The 21,425-nt window shown below is 39.0% G+C and overlaps 1 protein-coding gene across 2 annotated transcripts; it reads right to left on the minus strand.

The window, feature by feature from the left end:
* Nucleotides 1-6,113: 6,113 nt before the first annotated feature.
* On the minus strand, nucleotides 6,114-19,439 carry bmp7a (bone morphogenetic protein 7a). Of its 2 annotated transcripts, none has more exons than XM_077202761.1 (7): nucleotides 18,888-19,439; nucleotides 14,053-14,242; nucleotides 11,178-11,320; nucleotides 9,345-9,560; nucleotides 9,077-9,153; nucleotides 8,876-8,986; nucleotides 6,114-7,560 (listed from the first exon to the last, which is right to left on the minus strand). In XM_077202761.1, exons 1-7 carry the CDS (start codon nucleotides 19,282-19,284, stop codon nucleotides 7,411-7,413), a joined length of 1,284 nt encoding a protein of 427 aa, XP_077058876.1. In that variant the 5' UTR covers nucleotides 19,285-19,439; the 3' UTR covers nucleotides 6,114-7,410. The 2 variants fall into 2 exon arrangements, with proteins under 2 accessions (XP_077058876.1, XP_077058875.1); XM_077202760.1 differs by having other exon boundaries at nucleotides 14,053-14,245.
* Between the last annotated feature and the right edge of the window lie 1,986 nt (nucleotides 19,440-21,425).

Raw genomic sequence — 21,425 nt, forward strand, 5'->3', positions numbered from 1 at the left:
TTCCATTGGGTGGCATAGCACACAAAAACACCTGTCAAACACAGCGATAGGGACATCTATCTCGTTTTTTCTTTCTTACAATGAGCATCGCTAATTACTTGCGATTTAGCACACGCAATATCGCCTTCTGTCTGCAGATGCCAGCAAAAGCGCCATTGTTCCTGGGCAGTGTGTGCATCTCTAATAATAATAATAATAATAATAACTTTAATTTATATAGCGCCTTTCACAAAACCCAAGGACGCTTCACAAAAGCAAGAGGGGGGAGAAGGGAGGGGATAGGAGGAGAGAGGTGAGAGGCCAGGGGAGCTAAACCCCATAAGCCTCAGTGAAGAGGTATGTTTTAAGCTGTTTTTAAAGGTTATTAGAGAGGGAGGAGAGCGGATGGCATGAGGAAGCTTGTTCCAGAGTGATGGAGCACCAACACAGAAAGCTCTATCACCAAATTTCCGGAGCCTGGACTTAGGTACAGCGAGCAGGTCCTTGTCAGAGGACCGCAGGGACCGTTGCTGAGTGTAGGGATGGAGTAAATCAATAAGGTACTGAGGTGCAAGTCCATGGAGAGATTTGTACGTCAGGAGGAGGATTTTATATTTGATCCGAGACTTAACTGGCAGCCAGTGAAGCTTCTTCAGGATGGGAGTGTTGTGAAGTCCAAGATTTGTGTGAGTGAGCATCCTAGCCGCAGAGTTCTGTACATACTGGAGTCTGTCAGTTGTCTTGATAGGCAGACCGAACAGGATACTGGGAGGTACCGGGAGGTGATGAAGGAGTGAATGAGGGTCTCAGCTACAGAGTTGGAGAGACACTGTCGGAGTCTGGAGATGTTCTTAAGATGGTAAAATGCAGTTTTAATGGTGTTTTTGATGTGTTGTTGGAAGGAGAGAGTGGAGTCCATGATGACGCCAAGGTTGCGTACTTGAGGATATGAAGAGATTGAGCAGCCATCCACATCCAGTATAATGTCATCAACATTTTTAAGAAGTGACAGCTGGGCAAACACCATGAGTTCTGTTTTGTCTTTGTTGAGTTTTAGAAGGTTACTGTCCAGCCAGTTCTTTATGTCCTTCAGGCAGTTGATAAGTGGCACTGGTGGAAGGGGAGTAGAAGGCTTAGTACTGATGTAGAGCTGGGTGTCGTCAGCGTAACAGTGGAAGTGTAATCCATGTTTCCGGATGATCATCCCAAGAGGTAGCATGTAGATATTAAACAGCAGTGGGTCAAGCACCGTTCCTTGTGGCACACCATGTAAGACTGGCGCAGATTTAGAGCAAATGCCCTTAAGGGTGGTGTATTGGGAGGGTGGTGCTCTACAGCTCTGATTAGGACTACTAACACCATGTAAGTAAATAATGTCTTCAGTCGTTGTCCCTCCTTGCTATTCTACATGACAAGATTTTGAAAAGACTTTGGCTTGTTCCCTAATGTTATCCAGGTTAGCACCACGTTAACCTAGGCTAGCTCTAGCTACCGTTACTCACCAGGACACCTGGCCAACCCTGCACTCATTTTCCTCACAAGCATTGATAACTCTTTGAGGGCCATGATTTCTGGCAATTTCCTCCCCTCTCTCAAGCATGACTGGTTCGAAATCGTCGATAGACAAGCATCAAATAGTAGGAATCTAGCAGAGTATGGGTTGCTACTCCCTCTTATGACATCACCTAGTTACGGTAAAAAAAACTTGCTACCTTTGAAGAAACCCCAATAAATGTTATTTTAACGCATTTTAAGACAGAAATGTTTAGATATATACATATTACACTTTAATTTACAAATTAACTGGTTGCGGGGGTTAACCTGCAATTTACACTTTAAAAAAGAAAACCTTATCAACCCCAAAAGTTGAACAGTAGTTTATTTAGTTAGGCTACAAAAAACGCATAACAGACCGTCTTACAACTAACACAGTACAACAAAGTAGGGTATTACAATAGTTATTTTTATGTTTTGCAGTGTATCATTTCTTGTAAGCTCACACATTGGTATAAACGGCATCTTAAAAACCTTTCCGATATCTAATATTGTCACGGATGGAATAATGGTGAAGCGAGGATTCAAGTGCGAGAAAGGAAGGATCTTTAATAAAAAGGAAACAAAATACAAACAAAACCTCCCCATGGGGGAAAAACAACGCAGGGATCAAAATACATCAGAAACTATAGCTGACAGCAGGCACTATAGCCTCCTTGTCCACCACTGGGGGCACTGCAGCCTCTTCGGCCAACACTGGGGCGCTGCAGGGAGAGCTCTGGGACAACCCGGCCTGGGACAGCTGAAGTCAGGTCCTCCTGGACCACCTGACCTGAGACCCCCAAAGTCGGGTCCTCCTAGACCACCAAATTTGAGACCCCCGAAGTCACATCCTCCTGGACCACCAAATTTGAGACCCCCAAAGTCAGTTCCTCTCGGATCACCAGACTTGAGACCTCCGAAGTCATGTCCTCCTGGACCGCCAAACTAGGGGAGCAACAGGAGCCTTCCTCCTTATGCGGAAGGTGTGGAAACAACTGCCTCTGGAGAAGCTGCAACAACAACCGCCACCCACTGGGGAACTGTGGTTCTTATGACCACCTCTGGGCAGACTGCAACTGCCTTAGCTGGAGGAGTCCCTTGACGATCAAGGGAATTCACAAATTCCACAAACGTCAAATGATCCAGCCCTCTCATTCTCCAAATGTTGATGGGCTCATCAAGGACATAACTCAACAAGTTCTTAAGAGTCGCATCACCAAGCCTTAGTCCCTCTGCAGCCGTGCTGAACCTCAGGGCAAACTCTCTCACATTGGTCCCCAGTCCTCAGTTGACGGAGGGAAATTAAGTTCCTTAACTTCAGTTTGTGTTCGTACTGAGGGCAGGAGGCAGGGGAGACCGGTGGTCGGCATGAACATCCTCATAATGGCTGGTTTGTAATGTCACAGGTGGAATAATGGTGAAGCGAGGATTCAAGTGCGAGAATGGAAGGAGCTTTAATTAATAATAAAAAGGAAACAAAATACAGACAAAACCTCCCTGTGGGGGAAAAACAACGCAGGCATCAAAATACATCAGAAACTATAGCAGGACACAGGAACACAAGGATACATAGATGACAAACCAGCACAAGACTGTAAACACAGGGAGAATAAATAGGGAAGCAAACAAAAGGGGGTAAGAGGGAAGGCAGGTGGGGCAAATTAATCAATAATCAGATAACAAGATGGGAGGGGGTAGACAATGGACAGGAGAGCACATGGCACAAGGAAGCCATTTGCTCACAACAAACAGGACTATAACACAAGCACATGACAAACCCGAGAATGTCAGAGCTCTGTCACCAAACCAAGATATAAACTAGACAGAAGTGACAGAACCCTGACAGATATTGGACTCTTTGTTTTTTTTCTCTTTTTTTACATTGGACTTAATGTATGTTAGCTTAGTGGTAATATGCCGGTGTACTCCTAAAAGCCGACCAAATAAACAGCATATTTAGGCCTACGCAAAAATAGTTATGACATAATTTCTTTATCAACAGTGTGTAGATTGTTTTTTATTTTTTATTTTTTTGTGTGCAATAAATGTCTGCATTTTATAGCATACCTATGCAACCTACAGATGTTTATAATACCTGGGGAAAACTATCCGTTATCATTTCCATTCAGACACACACAACTTCATGAGATAACTGGATGCCACTAGCTGAATTAATATAATGAGGGCATGTAACAATAATGTTGCATACTGCTGTTTGAAAGATTTGCATAATGCATACTGTTTTACACACTATTTGTAAAAAGATATTGTAGGTAGAAAATAGGTGTATGGAATATACTTGTGGTCTTTTCTGAACAAGGGAGTCTATGTAATTCCTAATGCCGAGTTAATCATTAACATTCTCATGTCTCAAGTAGAAACCCTTCGATAAAACTTTCATTTTCATAGAATATTTACATTTACATTGTTTGATTAACGTGAATTGGTTACTTTGTGATTTTTTTTTGTATTGCGATTTTCATAATGATACAACATATTTCCTGGACGACATTAAAAAACAAAATATATGGCATATAACATGTTTTTCAGTTCTCCAAACATCTGGTTTCGAAAGTCATCTTTTCCATCACTGGAACCTCTCTTTAACGAACCGCTACAATGTTGTATTGTACCGTCGTTATTAAGAACAGCTGCACGGGTCACATTTTCATCTGCCAAAATCTATCACACCTGCTCCTCTTTAGACAGTTTTATTCATTTCATTTTATCATTTGATGTATTCCGAATGTTCAGATCACAACCAAATGCTCTCCCCTGATACCGCCCACCTGCTGACTTGGCCACTCTTCACAGGAGAGGACGAGCTAAGTGATGACTCGGATACTGCAGGTGGACACATCCTGCAATACTGACACATGAGTCACATGAGTCACATTAGTTGCCAGACACACACACACACACACACATGCGCGCGCTATCTTTGGTGGGACTCTCCATAGACGTAATGGTTTCCAAACTGTATATTCTGACTGAGAATGATTTGATCTTATCAGAAATATATCCTCAATGAACCCAAAAACGCTTCCATCCAACTTTTTATGTGTAGGCTACTCTATTTAGTGTCTGGTAGAAATTACATTTATCTTTTTATTCTCAATTAAGATTGTAACGAGGTTCGATGTTACGGGAAGAAGGAGGTGGGAACCGGCGGACATCCAAGCAATTTAATAATAAACAAATACAAAACGCCGCCACACGTGATAAAACAAAACATCAAATAAAATCCGGGGCCTGGCCCCTCTCGATCTCCACTGTCATCGCTCCTCCTTTTACGCTTCCGCTCCTCCGTGAGAGAAACGAGACCGGTGCATCGCACAGGTGGCGCTCGCGCAGCTCTCTCACGGCCCTCGGCCTCGTCCTGCTCGCCACAAAGATATTTATGTTAATTAATGTGTTAATTGTTACATATTTTATTATGGTTACTATAATAATAACAGTACAATGAAACACTCCAGTAACACTTTCTATGAAGCCCATGCTTATAATGAATTATAGCCCCATCCATTTATACTTAGTTATAAGTATTACTATACTATAAATCTATTAATAAAGACTCATTAAGACCTATACTGCGTTATAAGGACAGTTTTACATTTATATTATATTTTTATAATTATAAGTCATGCATTTGCTTTTTTAATGTGCACGCTCATAATCCATTATACACTGATTTATAAATCATTGAATATAAAATAATTCCAGGGACACTTGTTTGCTGTACCAATTAGTTATCAATTATGTCTTTAATGGCTAATATTTGCATTAGAAGTCATGATTTGTTCAAATCTATCTCTCCTGAGCCATATGCATGGTATTGCTTATAGCAGTTTGGAATTACAATGTAACAAAATATTGTTATAGCGTTTTGCTATTATGTAACATTAAAAAAAGATACTTGTTTTCAACTGTTTGTATTAATGATTTCTGTGTTTTTTTCTCCATTATTTTATTGCAGGAATGAATTATTGTGCATTGGTTACATTTACAAGTAAACAACTTAAAAATGTATAATGAGCACATCTTCATAATTTCTTAACATTTGCTTTAGGAAAATTGCATCCTATGTTTTCATTTTACTTAAAGCCATCAATTATGCATTAATGGAGGTTAGTAACTGTATTATTACTCACAATAAGTATATATAAGAACACAATATATTCACTTGACAAATAAATCTGAATTACTAAAAAGTCATTCTAACCATATACGACTGACTACTTATAAATGAGTGTATGAGCATGCACATTGAAAAAGCAAATGCATGACTTATAAGTTATTTTTAAAATAATATAAATGTAACTATAACTGTCCTTATAATGCATAGGTCTTAACGAGTCTTTATAAATACATTTATAAAATAGTAATACTTATAAATAAGTATAAATACAGTAGAGCTATAATTCATTATAAGCATGGTCGTCATATAAAATGTTACCAACATTTCCTTTTCTTTGTGTTTTCAGTTAGCCTTTGGTTAGCAAGATAGCGCTTAGCCTAATGGCCTATTATGGCCCTTTTAATAATGGCCCTTTTGTTTAGCCAATACAAGAGATTGTGATATTGTGCTAATGTTTTTATTCAGGTATATTGAGAGGATCTTGATTGACACTGGATTAATCAAAAACAGAATGAGGGTCAGAACAAAACAAATACACACATAGTGAGAAATTTAGCATGAGGACCTGTTCTATGCTCGACATAAGTGTAAAATTATTAATGAATGAGATCCAGAGAAATTTAAATATATTCACTCGAAATCAATTGCCAATGGAGTTGTAAACACGAAACTATGAGCTTGACCGAAGCCCCTAAAAGGCCAAATCCAGATATGTCTGAGGAACTGATAACTGCTGAGAGAAAACATGGGTTCTTTCATGTATGCGATGAAACCAAGGCAAAATTTAATTTCATATTTTCTGCAGTTCTGTTTAATCGAGTGCTGAACATATGTGAAAGGGTTTGTTGAGTGTCCTGAAATAGTGCAATTATGTGAAGAGTGAAAATATTGCTTTGACTCATTGTAACAGACACCCAGAACTTATATTTTGTATATATCTTGTGCTGGGGTCTAAAAGATTGCGACCACAAGGAATTTCTGTGATTTAACATCTCATTTAAACCTGCAAATAACCAAATTTGATGTAGAATTCAAAATAAATATTTAAGATTATAAATTCTCCCACTGAAGCACACATTTTCAAATCATGCTGAAAGAGGGACATACCAGGTACTAAAACATTCTCAAATTCATATTTTTTTTCATTAAACTTTTTACTCACATTGTTATGCTTATAATATAGTTTTTAAAGGACATATTAAAAAATAAATTCATTTTCATTTCACCAAAACACAAGCATTTTCACTAGTGGTCTCAGAACTTTTGATAAGGTTAGTCATGGCAGGATTTTTCTTAGAAATTACTTAAGTGAATTCTATACAGAAAACATGCCATAGTGTGTACAAGTGTTTTTTTTTTTTTGTTTTTTTTTTTGTAATTACAACTCTATAGAGCAATGTGCTTAAATCAATTGCAACTTCCCTGGTTAAATCTGTGAGGCCAGTTTTTTTCTCTCTCTCTGTATCTTCTCATGTCCTCTTTGATACTCCAAACTTGGCTTTCTATACAGAAATGAAAGCCAGAAGGCCCCACACTTGACTCAGCTTTGGTCAACCTCAAACAATTCCAAGAGTTTTGAGTCTTACATGAAAATGAATGCTTTGAGTGTATTCTCTTCTAACAGAAAAGTACAGTTTTGATCCAGTAATGAGTCTCTTTCCTTACTGGGCACCTGATAGTCACTAAAAAAATAAGTATTTGCGTCCCATATTTTTTCCAAACATTATGAATCCCTCCAGCAAGGGCAGAAGTAGTGATTAGTGGCATCCACAGGCTCTGACGACCATGTTGCGGTACTTTTTCAATATTACATTGGAACTGTCATCGAAGTACAAAACGGAAATTCCGTGCAGCTGAGTTGGAGCGCAGCAGGGCTTCGGGACTGTTTCTGGGTTTATGAAATGGACCTAGAAAGACCAGAGAAATTAATTATTGGTAACACTTCAAAAGTAATGAGTAGTGTAAGGTAACTACATGGGTTAAGTTAAGGTTTAGGAGTAGGTTCAGGGTTAGTACATAGTTAGTGTCATTAGAACAATAAGTACATAGTATGTTCATGTGAAACAGGACTGTAAAACAAAGTGCTACCGAATTATTTTAAGTGAACAATTATGATTATAACAACTGCAGCGCATAAGTATATCAATGTTTAAAATGTTTTATTAATAATCTCCACCTCCTGTACAGAACTCCAAAGAGAGCTCTGCAAATTTAAGGGCTTAATTAAGGGCACTGATCTTAACCCCAGGTTACTGTCATTCTAAACCCCACTTTTAACCCCAGGTAGAGGAATGTTTCACAGTTGTAATTCAGAAGTAGGGTTAAACCACTTTTTACCTGGAGTTATGAAACACTGCTCCGGAGCAGGGTTAGCACAACTTTTACAGTCTTAAGCCCAGACGTGCACACCGTGAAACAATGCTGTGTTAAAATGTTATGGCTAGATGCTTCACAACAGACAACCAGTCAAGTACCTCATATTATTGTGTTTTGAACAGTCACAGAAACACTGCATGTTGCATGAACAATAGTTTTTAATGGGGGAAAAATGTCAAAAGGTGATGGAAAATGTGTCAGCTGGTGTAACAAAGAGACTATAATTTTTACATTTATAGTTCGAAAGCTTGATAGTACAGTCTGAAATATATAATATGAGGAGGCACAATGCTAGAGCCTATATGTAAACAGGTTGTGTGCTGTGTTCGTCCAATCAATGACACTGACACATCAAAATGCAAATTACAATGTTCACCCAAGGTTTAGGATTTTACAGTGTGAAATGCCATTAAATGAATATCCAGGATTAATTATTAGCCCTGGGTAAATTATAAGCAGTGTGGAACGTGAAGCAAGTGAACCCAGGATTCCGTTTAAGTGGGGTTTAGAAAGGCCCAGGGTTAACTATTTCAAGTGTGAAAAGCCCTTTAGAATACCTTGGCTCGCAAATTTTCTACCAGTGAGTGTCATTGACGTGTCACTATATTTTAGTTGAGCTTTGTGTACTTGAGTTGATCAATAAATTGATTTGATTTGAGAGTGAATAACCACTTTTTTGCTCAGATTCTGACCCTATTGATTTTCACTGTATGGACAAAAACAGCCGAAAATCATCATGTAAGAAAGACAATTATATGAGACTGAAAAGACATGTTGATCAGTAAATGATGACAATATTTTTGGGTTAAACATTCATTAAACGCAAAAAATGATTGTGGGACTTACCAGTGTCTGTACAATAGCATGGTTTGTGGCATTCATATAAGAGTTCAAAGGAAACACACATTCTCCTTCACAGTAGTATGCAGCATAACCCTCTGGAGCAATGATCCAGTCCTGTAAAAAAAAAAGAAAGATGAGAAAGTTAAGATGATATAAAGGCATACAATAAACGAGCAGTGTGAAACACTTAGCTCATCACAGTACCTGCCATCCCAGATCTCTGAAGCTCACATAGAGTTCATGCTTCTTGCAGCCTTGTTTGGGATCTACGCTGGCACTGTCTGCATAGAACAGGAAGAAGGATAATTAAATGTAGCACATTTGTATGTTAATAAACTGTATATTTATTAGGGGTTATGTAGTATGATGGTATATACTCTATGTTGGATGGTAGAAATAAAAAAAATGCATAAGGCTGAAAATTACAACAATGAACCAACACATGTTAACACTTTATTGTAAAAAGTGTCACCTGTGGCCTCAGCTGTCTTTAAAGCCACCTGGCTGGGTGCAACACCAGGTTTGGGGTTTTTAGAACGATGGTTGGCCCTCTGTTTGTTTCCTGATGCTGAGCGTACACTACGGAGGTGGATTCCTGATGCTTTCAAGAACGCCACCATAAATGGCTGCTTATTCTGAGGTCCACTGCTGCCCACCAGACCTGCTCTCCTTGGGTTCATTCTCTCACCTACAGAGGGCGACATGAGTTGCATGATGACTTTAAGATAGATATTCTGCTTATGAGTTCTCATGTTACAATATTTTGTTTTTGTTGTTCAGAACAACACTGGAGCCCCCTGATGTTTTGAGACATTGTTTTTTAAAATATCTTCTTTAGTCTTTCACAGCTGAAAGAAATGCGTACAGGTCTGGTTTTACATGATGGTGAATACATGATGACAGAATTTTCATTTTTGCCTGAACTTTGACATGCAAAGGTTTAGTTCACCCAAAAATGAAAATTCTGTCATTAATTACTCACTCTCATGTCATTCCAAACCTGTAAGACCGTTCATATTCGGAACACAAATGAGAAGCTTTCTGTCTCTCCATTGACAGCTTATGCAACAACCACTTTCAAGCTACAGAAAGGAAGTAAAGACATTGGGGATTTAGACAAGAAATAGGAGATTAACATTTTGTAAATAAAGCAAAACAATGCGCTCAAGTCGCTTCAGAAAACTGAGGTTAAACCACTGAGTTAAATGGATTCCTTTTTTTTATGCCTTTACTACCTTTCTGGGGCTTGAAAGTGATATTTGCGCAGGCTGTCAATGGAGGGACAGAAAGCTCTCAGATTTCATTACAAAGATCTTCATGTGTGTTCCGAAGATGAGCTAAAGTCTTACGGGTTTGAAACGACATGAGGGAGAGTAATTAATGACAGAATGTTCATTTTTGATCAACCATCCCTTTAAAGGACAACTGCGGCGCAAAATGAACCTTTGGTCTAATTACACATTGGTACATAGTCAACTGTTCTCTGAGATTTGTTTTCATGATTATCGAATGTAAAGAGTTTTATCTCTAAAAACTGTTTAGCTTATAACGCTAGTAGATAGGGCATAGAGTAATGAAAATAAAAATCACCAGTTAATACCACTAACAAGGCTCAAAATAGCCCAACACTAACACGGTAGCATAATCAGGGCCCCTACCTGCAAACTGAAGCATTGAGAACTTTGTAAGTGTACAGACAGTTTAATAAGAAGATATTTTATAAAGACAGTCCACTTCGCGTATACAGGCAGGAGCCATCTTGACCAGTTGAATCATGAACGCCGAACACCAAATGAGATTCCAAGACAGTTCAGCGCACTTGGCTCGGCATTCATGATTCGACTGGTCGAGACTGTTTTCCAAAGATGGCTCCTGCCTGTATAAGCGAAGTGGACTGTCTTTATAAAATATCTTCATACTAAACTGTCTGTACACTTACAACGTTCTAAATGCTTCAGTTTGCAGGTAGGGACACAGATTATGCTACCGTGTTAGTGTTGGGCTATTTTGAGCCTTCTTAGTGGTATTAACTAGCGATTTTTAGTTCCATTACTCTATGCCCTATCTACTAGCGTTATAAGCCAGAGATGGGGATATAAGCTAAACAGTTCTTAGAGATAAAACTCTTTACATTGATAATCATGAAAACAAATTTCAGAGAACAGTTGACTATGTACCAGTGTGTAATTAGACCAAAGTTTCATTTTGCGCCGGAGTTGTCCTTTAAGTGCCATTCTGCCATATGGTAGGATGGAAGTTTGGCAGGTTATGTTATAAAGATATGTTGATATTTGAAGTTACCTACCATATGCGGTTTCCAGAGAAAGCTGCAGTCCCAAGTTTTGACCAGGTTTTATGACCCAGTGGTTACTGGTGACCGTGAGGTCAAATACCAGCCATCCTTCTTCTGCCGCCCATACGACTCGCGAGTCCAGCAGGTACAGCTCCCTAAGCAGGGTCAAAAGAGGTTATATATCGGTCAATAGCTCTATATGATCGAAAATATAAGTGTAAATGATGACTGAAACAATAGAAAACACATGTTGCTATGCAGGTCCTAGAATGTTCTGGGCTTACTGGTACAAATCTTCAAGGCCCCACACATGACAAACATAGGGGGAAAAAACAAGATAGTGTGGCTTTGAATTAAGAATTTGTTCCCATCATGACTTATTAATTTCTTTCCTTGTTTTAGGTAAATTGTGGCTTCTAATTTGTGGCCAGATTATCTTTTTTTGTCATGCAATGGGCGCTGTACAAGTCAGTAGTAGTAACCCACCCCCAAATTTCTATGACATTCTAGTCCCTAGATATGGCTTGAATCGAGCCCCTCATTCAGTGTAAGTCTATGGGAGTTTTCGTCTGTTTGATTGTCTGCCAGGTGAAAATTAAAAGTCAGATTGTTTAGTAGTAGTAGTTCAGTAGCACACCAATTCTCAACAAGTCACATGAGTTAAGGGAATCAATTATGATGCATTAAGTGTGAGGAACAAGATACATGCTGAACTTTAATGTTTATGGGTAAGTTTGTTGAAATAACACCACAATAGCACCACTAACTACAGACATGGAATGATTAGACCTTCTAATTTATGTAGTAGATTTAAATGTTCTATATATGTATAGTAAAGGTGGGGTTACATTAGCGAAATTTCACAGGCAAAATAGGTCCATTCATTGTCTATTGTCAATAGTGTACCCTGCTGAAAAAATACAGCATAAACCCGGGATAAATTCCATGTTGGTAGCTAGTTGGTAGCCATAGCTGGTCCACATGTCCTCCTGCTTCCTCTGCTGTTGACCAGCAAGCCAGCATCCAATGCAGGTCCTAGCATGCAAAACATACTTTAAGCTGGTGACCAGAAATGCTGGATTTTTCAGTGCAGTAGAAATGTATGAAGCATAACTCACACATAGGTAACTTTCAAACCAAGCAGCTACCTGGCCAACACAGAGCAAATCTGTGAGACCATAAAACTGTTACGATATCTGCCAGATATTTGCCAGACATTGGTAAATGTGGCCACACCTTAAATATCTCAATGAGCCTGTCCCTTCGGTGTACAGTAGTTTAAATGTAAAGCATAATTCATAATGTAGTCGAACAGGAGCATCATTAGCATTAACATCATGATTCCTTCATGAGGTTTTCTTTGCAGACAAGGAATGAGAAGCTAAAATGCCATCTCATGCCAGAACTTGTTATCCTTCTCAAATAAAGATAACACAAAATAAGCTCTATTCCATGAGATAAGAACTTGAGGTCTGGCTCATATGACCCATAAAATCAAAAACAAATGACGCTGCACAGGCAACAACATGTTTCCAAGACAGCTCAAAGTTCTCTCTTATTAAATGTGGCATTACTTAAAAGACATCAGATTGTCCTCTGGTGATGAAAACAGGGGGCTTCTGGATGGTTCTCCTGAACAATGACTTGACTTACAGGTAGGATTTCAAACCTTGAGGGCATCAGGAGACTAGGTGTCTAGTCGCCTTGCTGTCTGTGCACAACAACGGGGCGAACCGTCTCTGCATGACAATGGGAGAGGTGCAGGAAGGATGATTCACAATGGGTGGTCTTCACAGGGAATGTGTGCATCGGGGGTGGATAATGCTTTAGTGTGCATGTAATTTAGGACAAGCAATGGAGAACTCAAGAGAGAGAGAGTCTGTCTGAACATGTCTCACCTGGAGGACTTCTTCAGGTTTGTTACTTTATGGACACAATCAGAACTTTCCAAAGAGTTGTGATCAAGGATGAGGGAATGAAGGGGAAATCATTTTGAGGAATGGGGTGTTTCTCCAGATGTCTGGGGCGAAGAACCTCCCTTCCACTGAGGACTTTGCATCTCAATAATTGACAGTAATAGCTTTGTAATGGCGGCGGCCCTCAGTGCTTGTTAGTGGCCACACCGTAAATCAGATAGAGGAATTCTGTGGGAGCCCTGGCACTAGACATGTACCGTTGGGCAGACAAATCAGTGTGTGTGTGTGTGTCTGTGTGTGTGTGTGTGTGTGTGTGTGTGTGTGTGTGTGTGTGTGTGTGTGTGTGTGTGTGTGTGTGTGTGTGTGTGTGTGTGTGTGTGTGTGTGTGTGCCTATTCCTCCCACATTTAGGCTTAAACAGTGTGAGTGGTGGCATATGTTTCATTTCAGACATTTCACTGTATTTTTTTTATTGACTAGAGGTCGTTAGACACTGCTCTATTACAAACCCAACCAACTTTAACATACCACTAGATTTCACATATCTGAAAAATTATATCCTTTACTCACAGCTGACACAATAAATAACAGAACCATTAAAGGCCCAGGGCAAACAGATGCACATCTAAATTAAAGTCAATGTGAAACACCATGCCAATTTTACTTCCAATATCTGATATATTGTACAATAGAACAGATTTTCAATGAAAGAACGAGACGCGATATTATCCATTGGTAATTGATTGGATCATGAAAGTGAGTGTTACATTCCACAATGGAACAGAAAGTTGGAGGGGAGGAGTTGAGAAGGGATTTGTAAAGTCAGTCGAAACAGAAAGTAGATTGAAAGAAGGAGCAATTGATTGCATTTTGAAATATCATGCACAATTGAACAAGGAATGTTCTTGGCAATGTCATGGGCTGAATGGCCAAATACAATTACTTTTTCTAATGTATTTTATAATGACATACCTTTTTGGCTGCTGTCGAAGCACCTGGAACACACTGACACGGAATGTCTCATTTTCATAACGCTCGTGCACAAAGTCCTTGTAGATACGGAACTCTGCCGCTGTCAGGGTTTCTCCTGCCGGTATGCGGGAGAGGTCAAAGCGGAACTCTCTACGGTGCTGATGATATAAATGGAGGTCTTCATCTGGGTCTACTTCAGAAAGAGGGAGATGATTCAGTAAATGGAAGTTAATGTGTATGAAATCTAATTTAACTGTCCTTCAAGAACAAAACAGCCATTTCTATTATAATTTTATTTCTATTATCATTTCATTTAGCTGTACATAAAAATACAATAATCTATTATTAGATATTTTAAGACAATAATGTGAAAAATAGTCACAGTGTGACTGTCCTCCATTATGTGGATAGAAATATTATTTGAAAAAAGAATCATTATCTAATTGGTTAATTTCTATTTGACACAGTCCACATTCATTTTTTGTGGAGTGACTCCCCCAATGTAATGTTATTAACTGATATTTTGCATAGACCTTATCTATGTAAAATGTCAAACACTGTGCTGAGTTGGTTAAAAACTCAAGTCGGTTTGGTCTCAATGCAAACTACAGGCTTTTGTCTCATTCAACTTCACAGTGCCGCTGCCCACTAATGAGTACACACACTCACACCACAGCATAAGTCACCATACCCAGACTTCATTCTGTCAGAAACACAGTCGAGTCACACTGAACGCTTACACTTGATTGCCTCACCCACATCACTGTGTCCAAAAAAGAAATGTTTGCTTCCATAAGCCAGTGATTGATCTGGGCGCTGGGTACCCTGGGGAGTGAAGCTGGGGGAGAAACCACATGCCCTGCACCCACCCACCATAGACTTCAATCACACACATGTGCCAACCACAAGAAAAACTCTGTTAAGAGCCTGGCCCGGAAATCAACGGTGCCCCACATATACATATACGTAATGGATACACATGCACGTTCAGATGGTATATTGGTGGCTCAGATGGAGACTGGCATGCTAACCTGAGAGACCTGTTAACTGTGGTAAATTAATCTAATTACGGATAAGGAAGAGGTCTTGTGTAGCATCTGGCATGTTCCAAATATTCTAGACATGGTTGACCACATCTGGGACAAGTTTGTTCCTATCCTGTTGAAAAGACCACCATATCACCAGCATTTGATGGGTTGTGGATGCTAGGATCCACTAGCTTCACCAAAGATAATTTCTGGTCAACATTCCAGCATAACCTTCTGAACCATCATGGAAATTCAAGTCCAAGCTATTTTTTTTTTTTTAGTGGGGTAGGCCTCATTTCCCCATTTGTTGACAATTGGCATCTGAATCTGTTAATCCATACCCATAAACATCTCCATGGGTGCAGAGTAAAAAAAATCATATGAATGAAGTCTCACCCGACACAGACTTAAGGCCTGTGTTTTTTCCTCACTGCCCTAACTCAGCTGAGGCCATCCTCAGAATTTCCAGTCTGATGGTGGCATGAGCCGAATCTTTCCTGGAGGTATTGTGGTGTTTTTACAATGCTAACCAATCTGTCATCCTTGATTACCACCCCTACACTTACTCTAAGGTTTTCAAGTGAGCTCCTGCAGGTATGCAGGGAATAAGGCATGATGATTCCTACATCTCACTATCTTACGAAAGCACAGTTACTGGTGAAGCACTCTGAGAGGAAGAACTCTGAGGATTGTGCATACTCAAAATAGCGAGTCATTTGTTTGAGCTCCATTAAACAGTGGAAAGGAAAACATGGGTATTTTATTGAGGTAATAATTGCTTGTATAAGGCTTGGTGCGTTTATGTGAAATACTATATGATGCAATGATCTACGCTCAGATATGCATACTGCAACATGTGCTGTGTTCTAACACTTAATTCTTGATCTGAGGACAGGAATGAGGCCCAATACACTTGGCAGAACAAACCGTTTTAATTGTTATAATCTCTCTTAATCAAAAACAATTATACTTGCAGATGAAAGCCTTTTCAGTTGTGGGATATGTGCTATCAATCAGTTAAAGGTTTTAATCAAATTATATACATGGCAATCAATCAATCAATCGCATATATCAATATTTGCTTAGAAAAGCCCTCAAACTATTAAAAGATAATTAAATTATTGCATAAACTTTACAAATAGTGGCTTTAGTTAACAAGAGAACATTCTATTGGCTCAATGCTAGGCTAAATGCTAAATATCAGACAATGACAAATGTGTTTTCTGAGATGGCTGAAAAACTAATTGGGGGTCTAATCGGCTTTTGATACCGATGCAAGAAATCTGAGGTAAGATCTGCTTACTTTCTTCAAAATCAGCTTATGAACATAGACAGGTGGATTTGTACGCTGCTTGTTGTACAAGCTTCTACTTTTAGAGTTAAGAGTTGCAGGGAATTTGGATTAACAATTCACATAAGGGATCGCTGTTCATTTTTGTTTGGTTATAATAATCTTGGTCGACTTTTTATCTTAAATGTGAACTGACTAGGTGTCTGCTGCAGCCTCATGTTCCATATCAAACAGTTAATTTAAGGTATTTTTGGCTGAAAGACATGCCAGTCTAAATGTACTAGGCCGAATAAGTGTGAAAGGTCTTCATTTTGATAAGAAAGGTTGGGGAGGATATTTATATTTTCAATAGTAGGAGCATCAGTGTCTGCGTCAAACTTCCAAGTGAAACACGTAAACATGGAAAATGGGAGTCATTTTAACCACAAGCTGCTCTATGAGGTCACAGCCAGGTTGCTGGAAAACCACAACCTCTTTGTAAATTAAAACTAGAAAAAGAAAGTTTGGACAGCAAACTTTGATGTTAGCTTGACAACGCATTGTTTAAGATTTTAGCTTGTATTTTATTTATTTTTATTTGGTCCATTCCAACCAGTTTTAATCTTGGTCAGTCAAAACAGAGAAGAACAGAAGAATGTCAGAATTATTAACACATTCATTTTTTTGATATTTAGATTTTAAAAAAAATTTACAGGAAGTTTAAAACAGTTTGAAAACTATATCAAAATTGTTCAGTTTGAAGAGAGGTGTAAAGTTTGAAGGTTGTTATATAATCCTTGTGTGCTTATACTCTTTGGTAGTTTGAAGAGAGATTTCAGGTATGAAGGGATGCATGTCTACCTAGGAGGTTGTGGTTACTTGACAGGCTGGTTGCTTGGTAGTTGCTAGGGCCTTTAAATGTGATTCATAGGGTGATTTCTAGGTAGTTGCAAAGGTTCTAGCTGATTGCTACATGGTTGCTAAGGTGCTCTGAGTAGTTGTTAGGGTGTTCTGGGTGGGTTCCAGGGTGAAATTATTATGCCAGTCATCAGAAAGAAAACACCCTGTGCTACACCAGCCCGATCACCCCGTCCAACACTTATTCCAAACACATCAAGCACCTGCCCACTAATTATATGTAAAAAACATTTGAAATTGAAATTCATTTGATGAAATTCTAGCGCATTGGAATACTGTTTCCCTTGTCCAAGGGAAACAAAGACAGAAATTGGGTTTAAGAAATGTTCAAGGAAGTCCCTGACCGGATCTTGCCCTTCTGGACATAATAAAAACACACTCTGGCAAAGACATTTGCATCGTTTGTTTCAATTCACACGACTGCTTTAATGCACACATCTCGGAATAAATTTAAAGCCCCGCATTTCAAATATTCAGCATAAACTTGTGTCGACCACACACATACACACTTTTCACAAAAACTAAGAGGTCTAGTCTTGAAAGCAAGAGTGTTTGGATGATGTATGTGACCCTCCATGTCTACTGCCCTCAGCACTTTCCAAAAAATGCCTCCCTAAATCCTAGTCATGCGAAACAAAGCCCCATTAAACCCCATGTCTCAGAGCTTTGAGAAGATTCTGTGGAAATTGGATATGCGGTTGCTGCGATACATTTAACTGTTGAATATGTTAATTTAGGAAAGTGAAAAAAGGTTACATGCACTTACTATATTAATAACAGTACATTTTGCATAATTAGTAACAAGTAACTAACCATATAAGTAGGCTACATGAAGTTAATTAATTTTACTCAGTCCCTTTTTTGAGTAAGAACAATGTAAATACCTTAAAATAAAGAGTAACCCAAAAAAATATTTATCCCTCTGAAATGGAATTATTGCATAACACATTATTTGTATGAAAAATGACAGCTGCTATCCCAGATTTGGGCATTCATTTGCTTAACACATTAAATATTGAGAATATTTGATCTGATCACAATCATTGAGCTAATCACATAGGCTACATAATCTCATTTATATCTAAATATAGTTTAGTATATGAAAATGTAGAATTAATTAAAATGTTTTCGCAACAAAATAATCCCAAATGATTGCTTTAACAATTTTTACTAAACACTTCAGGTTCAAAGTAAAAGCAAATGGCTTTGGCAGCAATTGATTATTCTCCAGTTCTTTACAATACACCTATTTAGCTATAATGTAAATAAACAGGAGCGAAACAATAACTTTTTGTCATCTCCAAAGAGTCATAGTTCTCAAAAACCCAATACAACCAAAACGGTTCTTGATATGAAAAGGGGTTCTTTGCTTGACATAAAAACCATACAAAAAACAAAATCTAAGAGTAACGTTAAATAATGGAATCACCAATATCAGAATCCTAATATCCTCTTTTCTAAACTGATTAAATTACAACATGATAACTGATCTGATATTTGACTCTTAAGTTACAGGATTCGCGTTTTGCTACCAAATTCCCTTAGCAATCCATATACACTTTTTTTATATTTTTTTATAAACGATGTGTTTTAAAAATGATATATCATAAGATACTTACCCATATTGACAAAGCTCATCACCATGTCGGCATCGCTGAGAAAACGACTGTCCTGTTGGGTCATCATCGGGGGTCCCGGGGTCGTGTACGCGTGTTCATAAGAGTACGCAATCCCGCTGCGTCGATCTCCGTCCTCCAGGATGGCGTTATACAGATCCAGCATGTACATGGGAGCTGCGGTGTGTCTCTCGAGCAGGAGCGGACGGGGCCGGTGCGGCAGCCCGAGGATGGAGAGGATCTCCCGCTGCATCTCTCTGCGCTCCTGGCTCTTCAGCCGCCGCTGGATGAAGCTGGACTGAATGTCATTCTCCAGGGTGAAGTTTGCTTGCCTTGCGTCCGCGAGCACACTGCAACCACACGCCACTATCAAAGTTGAGATCAGCTGCACTGGAATCATATTGAATAACTTATCCTTGAAAATAAGAATGAAGAATAAGTCCTTGGTTGATTAGATTACTTGAAGTCTTGCTACTTCATTCGATTATATCATGAAGTTGAGTTGATTTTAATATTGAATGTGTTGAATAATCCAGACCGGAGATAAATCCAACATGATCTGTAATGTTGCATTGATGGTCTCGTTGCTTCTGCTGATGTCTACACGCTTTAAATAGCCCGCTGTAGCTCGTGGGTGGGGCGGGCGCACATGGGCTGTCTTTAAGTAAACAACATCATAAACATAAGCCTACTATACTTTGGTGAAAATGATGTCCTAATTAGTACAGGCACAATGCTATAGCCTATACGTAATTATAATTAGGGATCAGCTTTACTCTTTGGAATAGCTCGATGTAGGCTACAATGCTGGCCCTCCTAAATAAGCAATCAAACAAAAATAAAAGTAAATACAATTAAAATAAATGCTTTTTTAAAGAAAAAGGCTCTGGGCATGTGACTATTTACCCAACCTAAAAAAAATACAGTTTGCTTTTTCAACTATAGTTGACAACTCTGTATAAAATATTGGGCTTAGACATTGGGCTGTCTTTAGTAGGCTAAACAACAGCATTAAAGAGATAGTTCACCCAAAATTCTGTCATAATTTACTCACCTTCAAGTTGTTCTAAACCTGTATGAAGTTCTTTCTTCTGCTGAACACAAAATAAGATATTTTGAAGAATGTGGGGAACCAGTTTCTGGTCCCCACTTCCCCATTGACTTAACATAGAAAAAAATATAGGCTACATAAGTCAGTAGGAAAGTGGGGACCAGAAACTGGTTACCGACATTCTTCAAAATATCTTATTTTGTGTTCAGCAGAAGAAATAACTTCATATGGGTTTAGAACAAATTGAGGTTGTGTAAATAATGTCAGAATTTTCATTTTTGGCTGAACTATCCCTTTAATAGTTTGGACGAGAATGTTTCCTAATTAGTACAAGCAGATGTTAATTTACTATTGCTCACCGATACAAACTGCTAGCCTTTCATTTGCTGTTGACAATTCTTTGTATTCTACAATTTTTCCTTGTAGACCCCAAAAACTGAATGTGGGTCACAAATGTTTCACAAGTTATTGGATTTTGTTCATATGGAGAACTCGGCAACCATTGATTTCTTCAAAATACAAGTACAGTTATTGTTACAAAAAAATTGTTTATTAATATTGGTAACCATAGCTGTGGTATTTTGGGGGAAACTATCACCGTGATGTATTTTTTTGGTATCAGCTGCCATAACAGAATTTTGCTTTGTTTATTTTCTGGAGGTTAATAATTGTAGCCTTATCCATCTGACACAATTACCACCTGACCTGATCAATGAAAACACCAAGCACATCCTTGACCTGTAGCCTGCCACAGGGTAGGATGTTACATTCCGTCTGCCTTAATCTCTGTCCGATTAGGGAACTAACATCAGGCAAGTCATGACAGGACCCTGTTGGGGATTCTGAAAGTCAGGATGACAGCTTCAGCATGGTGATCTGCCATATTGCTGACCACCTGCTGTGGTTCAGGCCCCTTTTCCCTATGAGCAGCCCGGAGACACCAGTCTGGCAACCAGCACCACCCTCCTGCTGTGTTTCCAGTCTGCCTGCACCCGCCAGCCTGAGCCAAAAGGTCAAACGAGTCCCACACCCTGGTTAGCTCATATGTGCACTGCCCATGCTGAAAGGCACCAGTGATCTCACCAGCAACTCTCTTTGTCCTACGATTAGTCCTTCCCAGACACTTTTCCTCTATAGACCTGGGCTTTCGTTTGGGTGAGGGATGATGGTTGGGGGGGTTGACAACCCAGAAAGTTGTCCTGGGCCTTGTGATGAGGGCGGCCCCCTAAGGTTAGCCTACTCATTGGGCCCCAGAAAAGAACAGGCCAACCCATAAAAAATGCTGCAGACATCCATGATTGTTTCACTGTAAAAAAACAAATCTGTCTCTCTTTGAAGCTGCCTCTCCTTTTTTGAGATCATAATGTGTACTTAAATTAGTAGGATCTGCTGTGTGTTTTTTAAATGTAAACTGTCAGGAAATAATTACATTGCTCATTCGGATTCGTCATGAGAATAACAAGACATCGACTTCATTCAACATGATTTAA

The sequence above is a fragment of the Siphateles boraxobius genome, unplaced genomic scaffold (assembly GCF_051911475.1).
Source record: "Siphateles boraxobius isolate OS27281-9 unplaced genomic scaffold, OSU_SipBor_1 5, whole genome shotgun sequence".
Classification (NCBI taxonomy): domain Eukaryota; kingdom Metazoa; phylum Chordata; class Actinopteri; order Cypriniformes; family Leuciscidae; genus Siphateles; species Siphateles boraxobius.

What these genes read in the sequence shown, in the direction of transcription:
- bmp7a (XM_077202760.1), bottom strand. Translation starts at nt 19,284, where the DNA reads ATGATTCCAGTGCAGCTGATCTCAACTTTGATAGTGGCGTGTGGTTGC. An exon ending in CTTCGACAGCAGCCAAAAAG is followed by an intron (nt 11,321 to 14,052) that starts GTATGTCATTAT and finishes GACCCTGCTTAG; the next exon opens with GGAGCTGTACCTGCTGGACT. An exon ending in AAAGACAGCTGAGGCCACAG is followed by an intron (nt 9,154 to 9,344) that starts GTGACACTTTTT and finishes TGTTCTATGCAG; the next exon opens with ACAGTGCCAGCGTAGATCCC.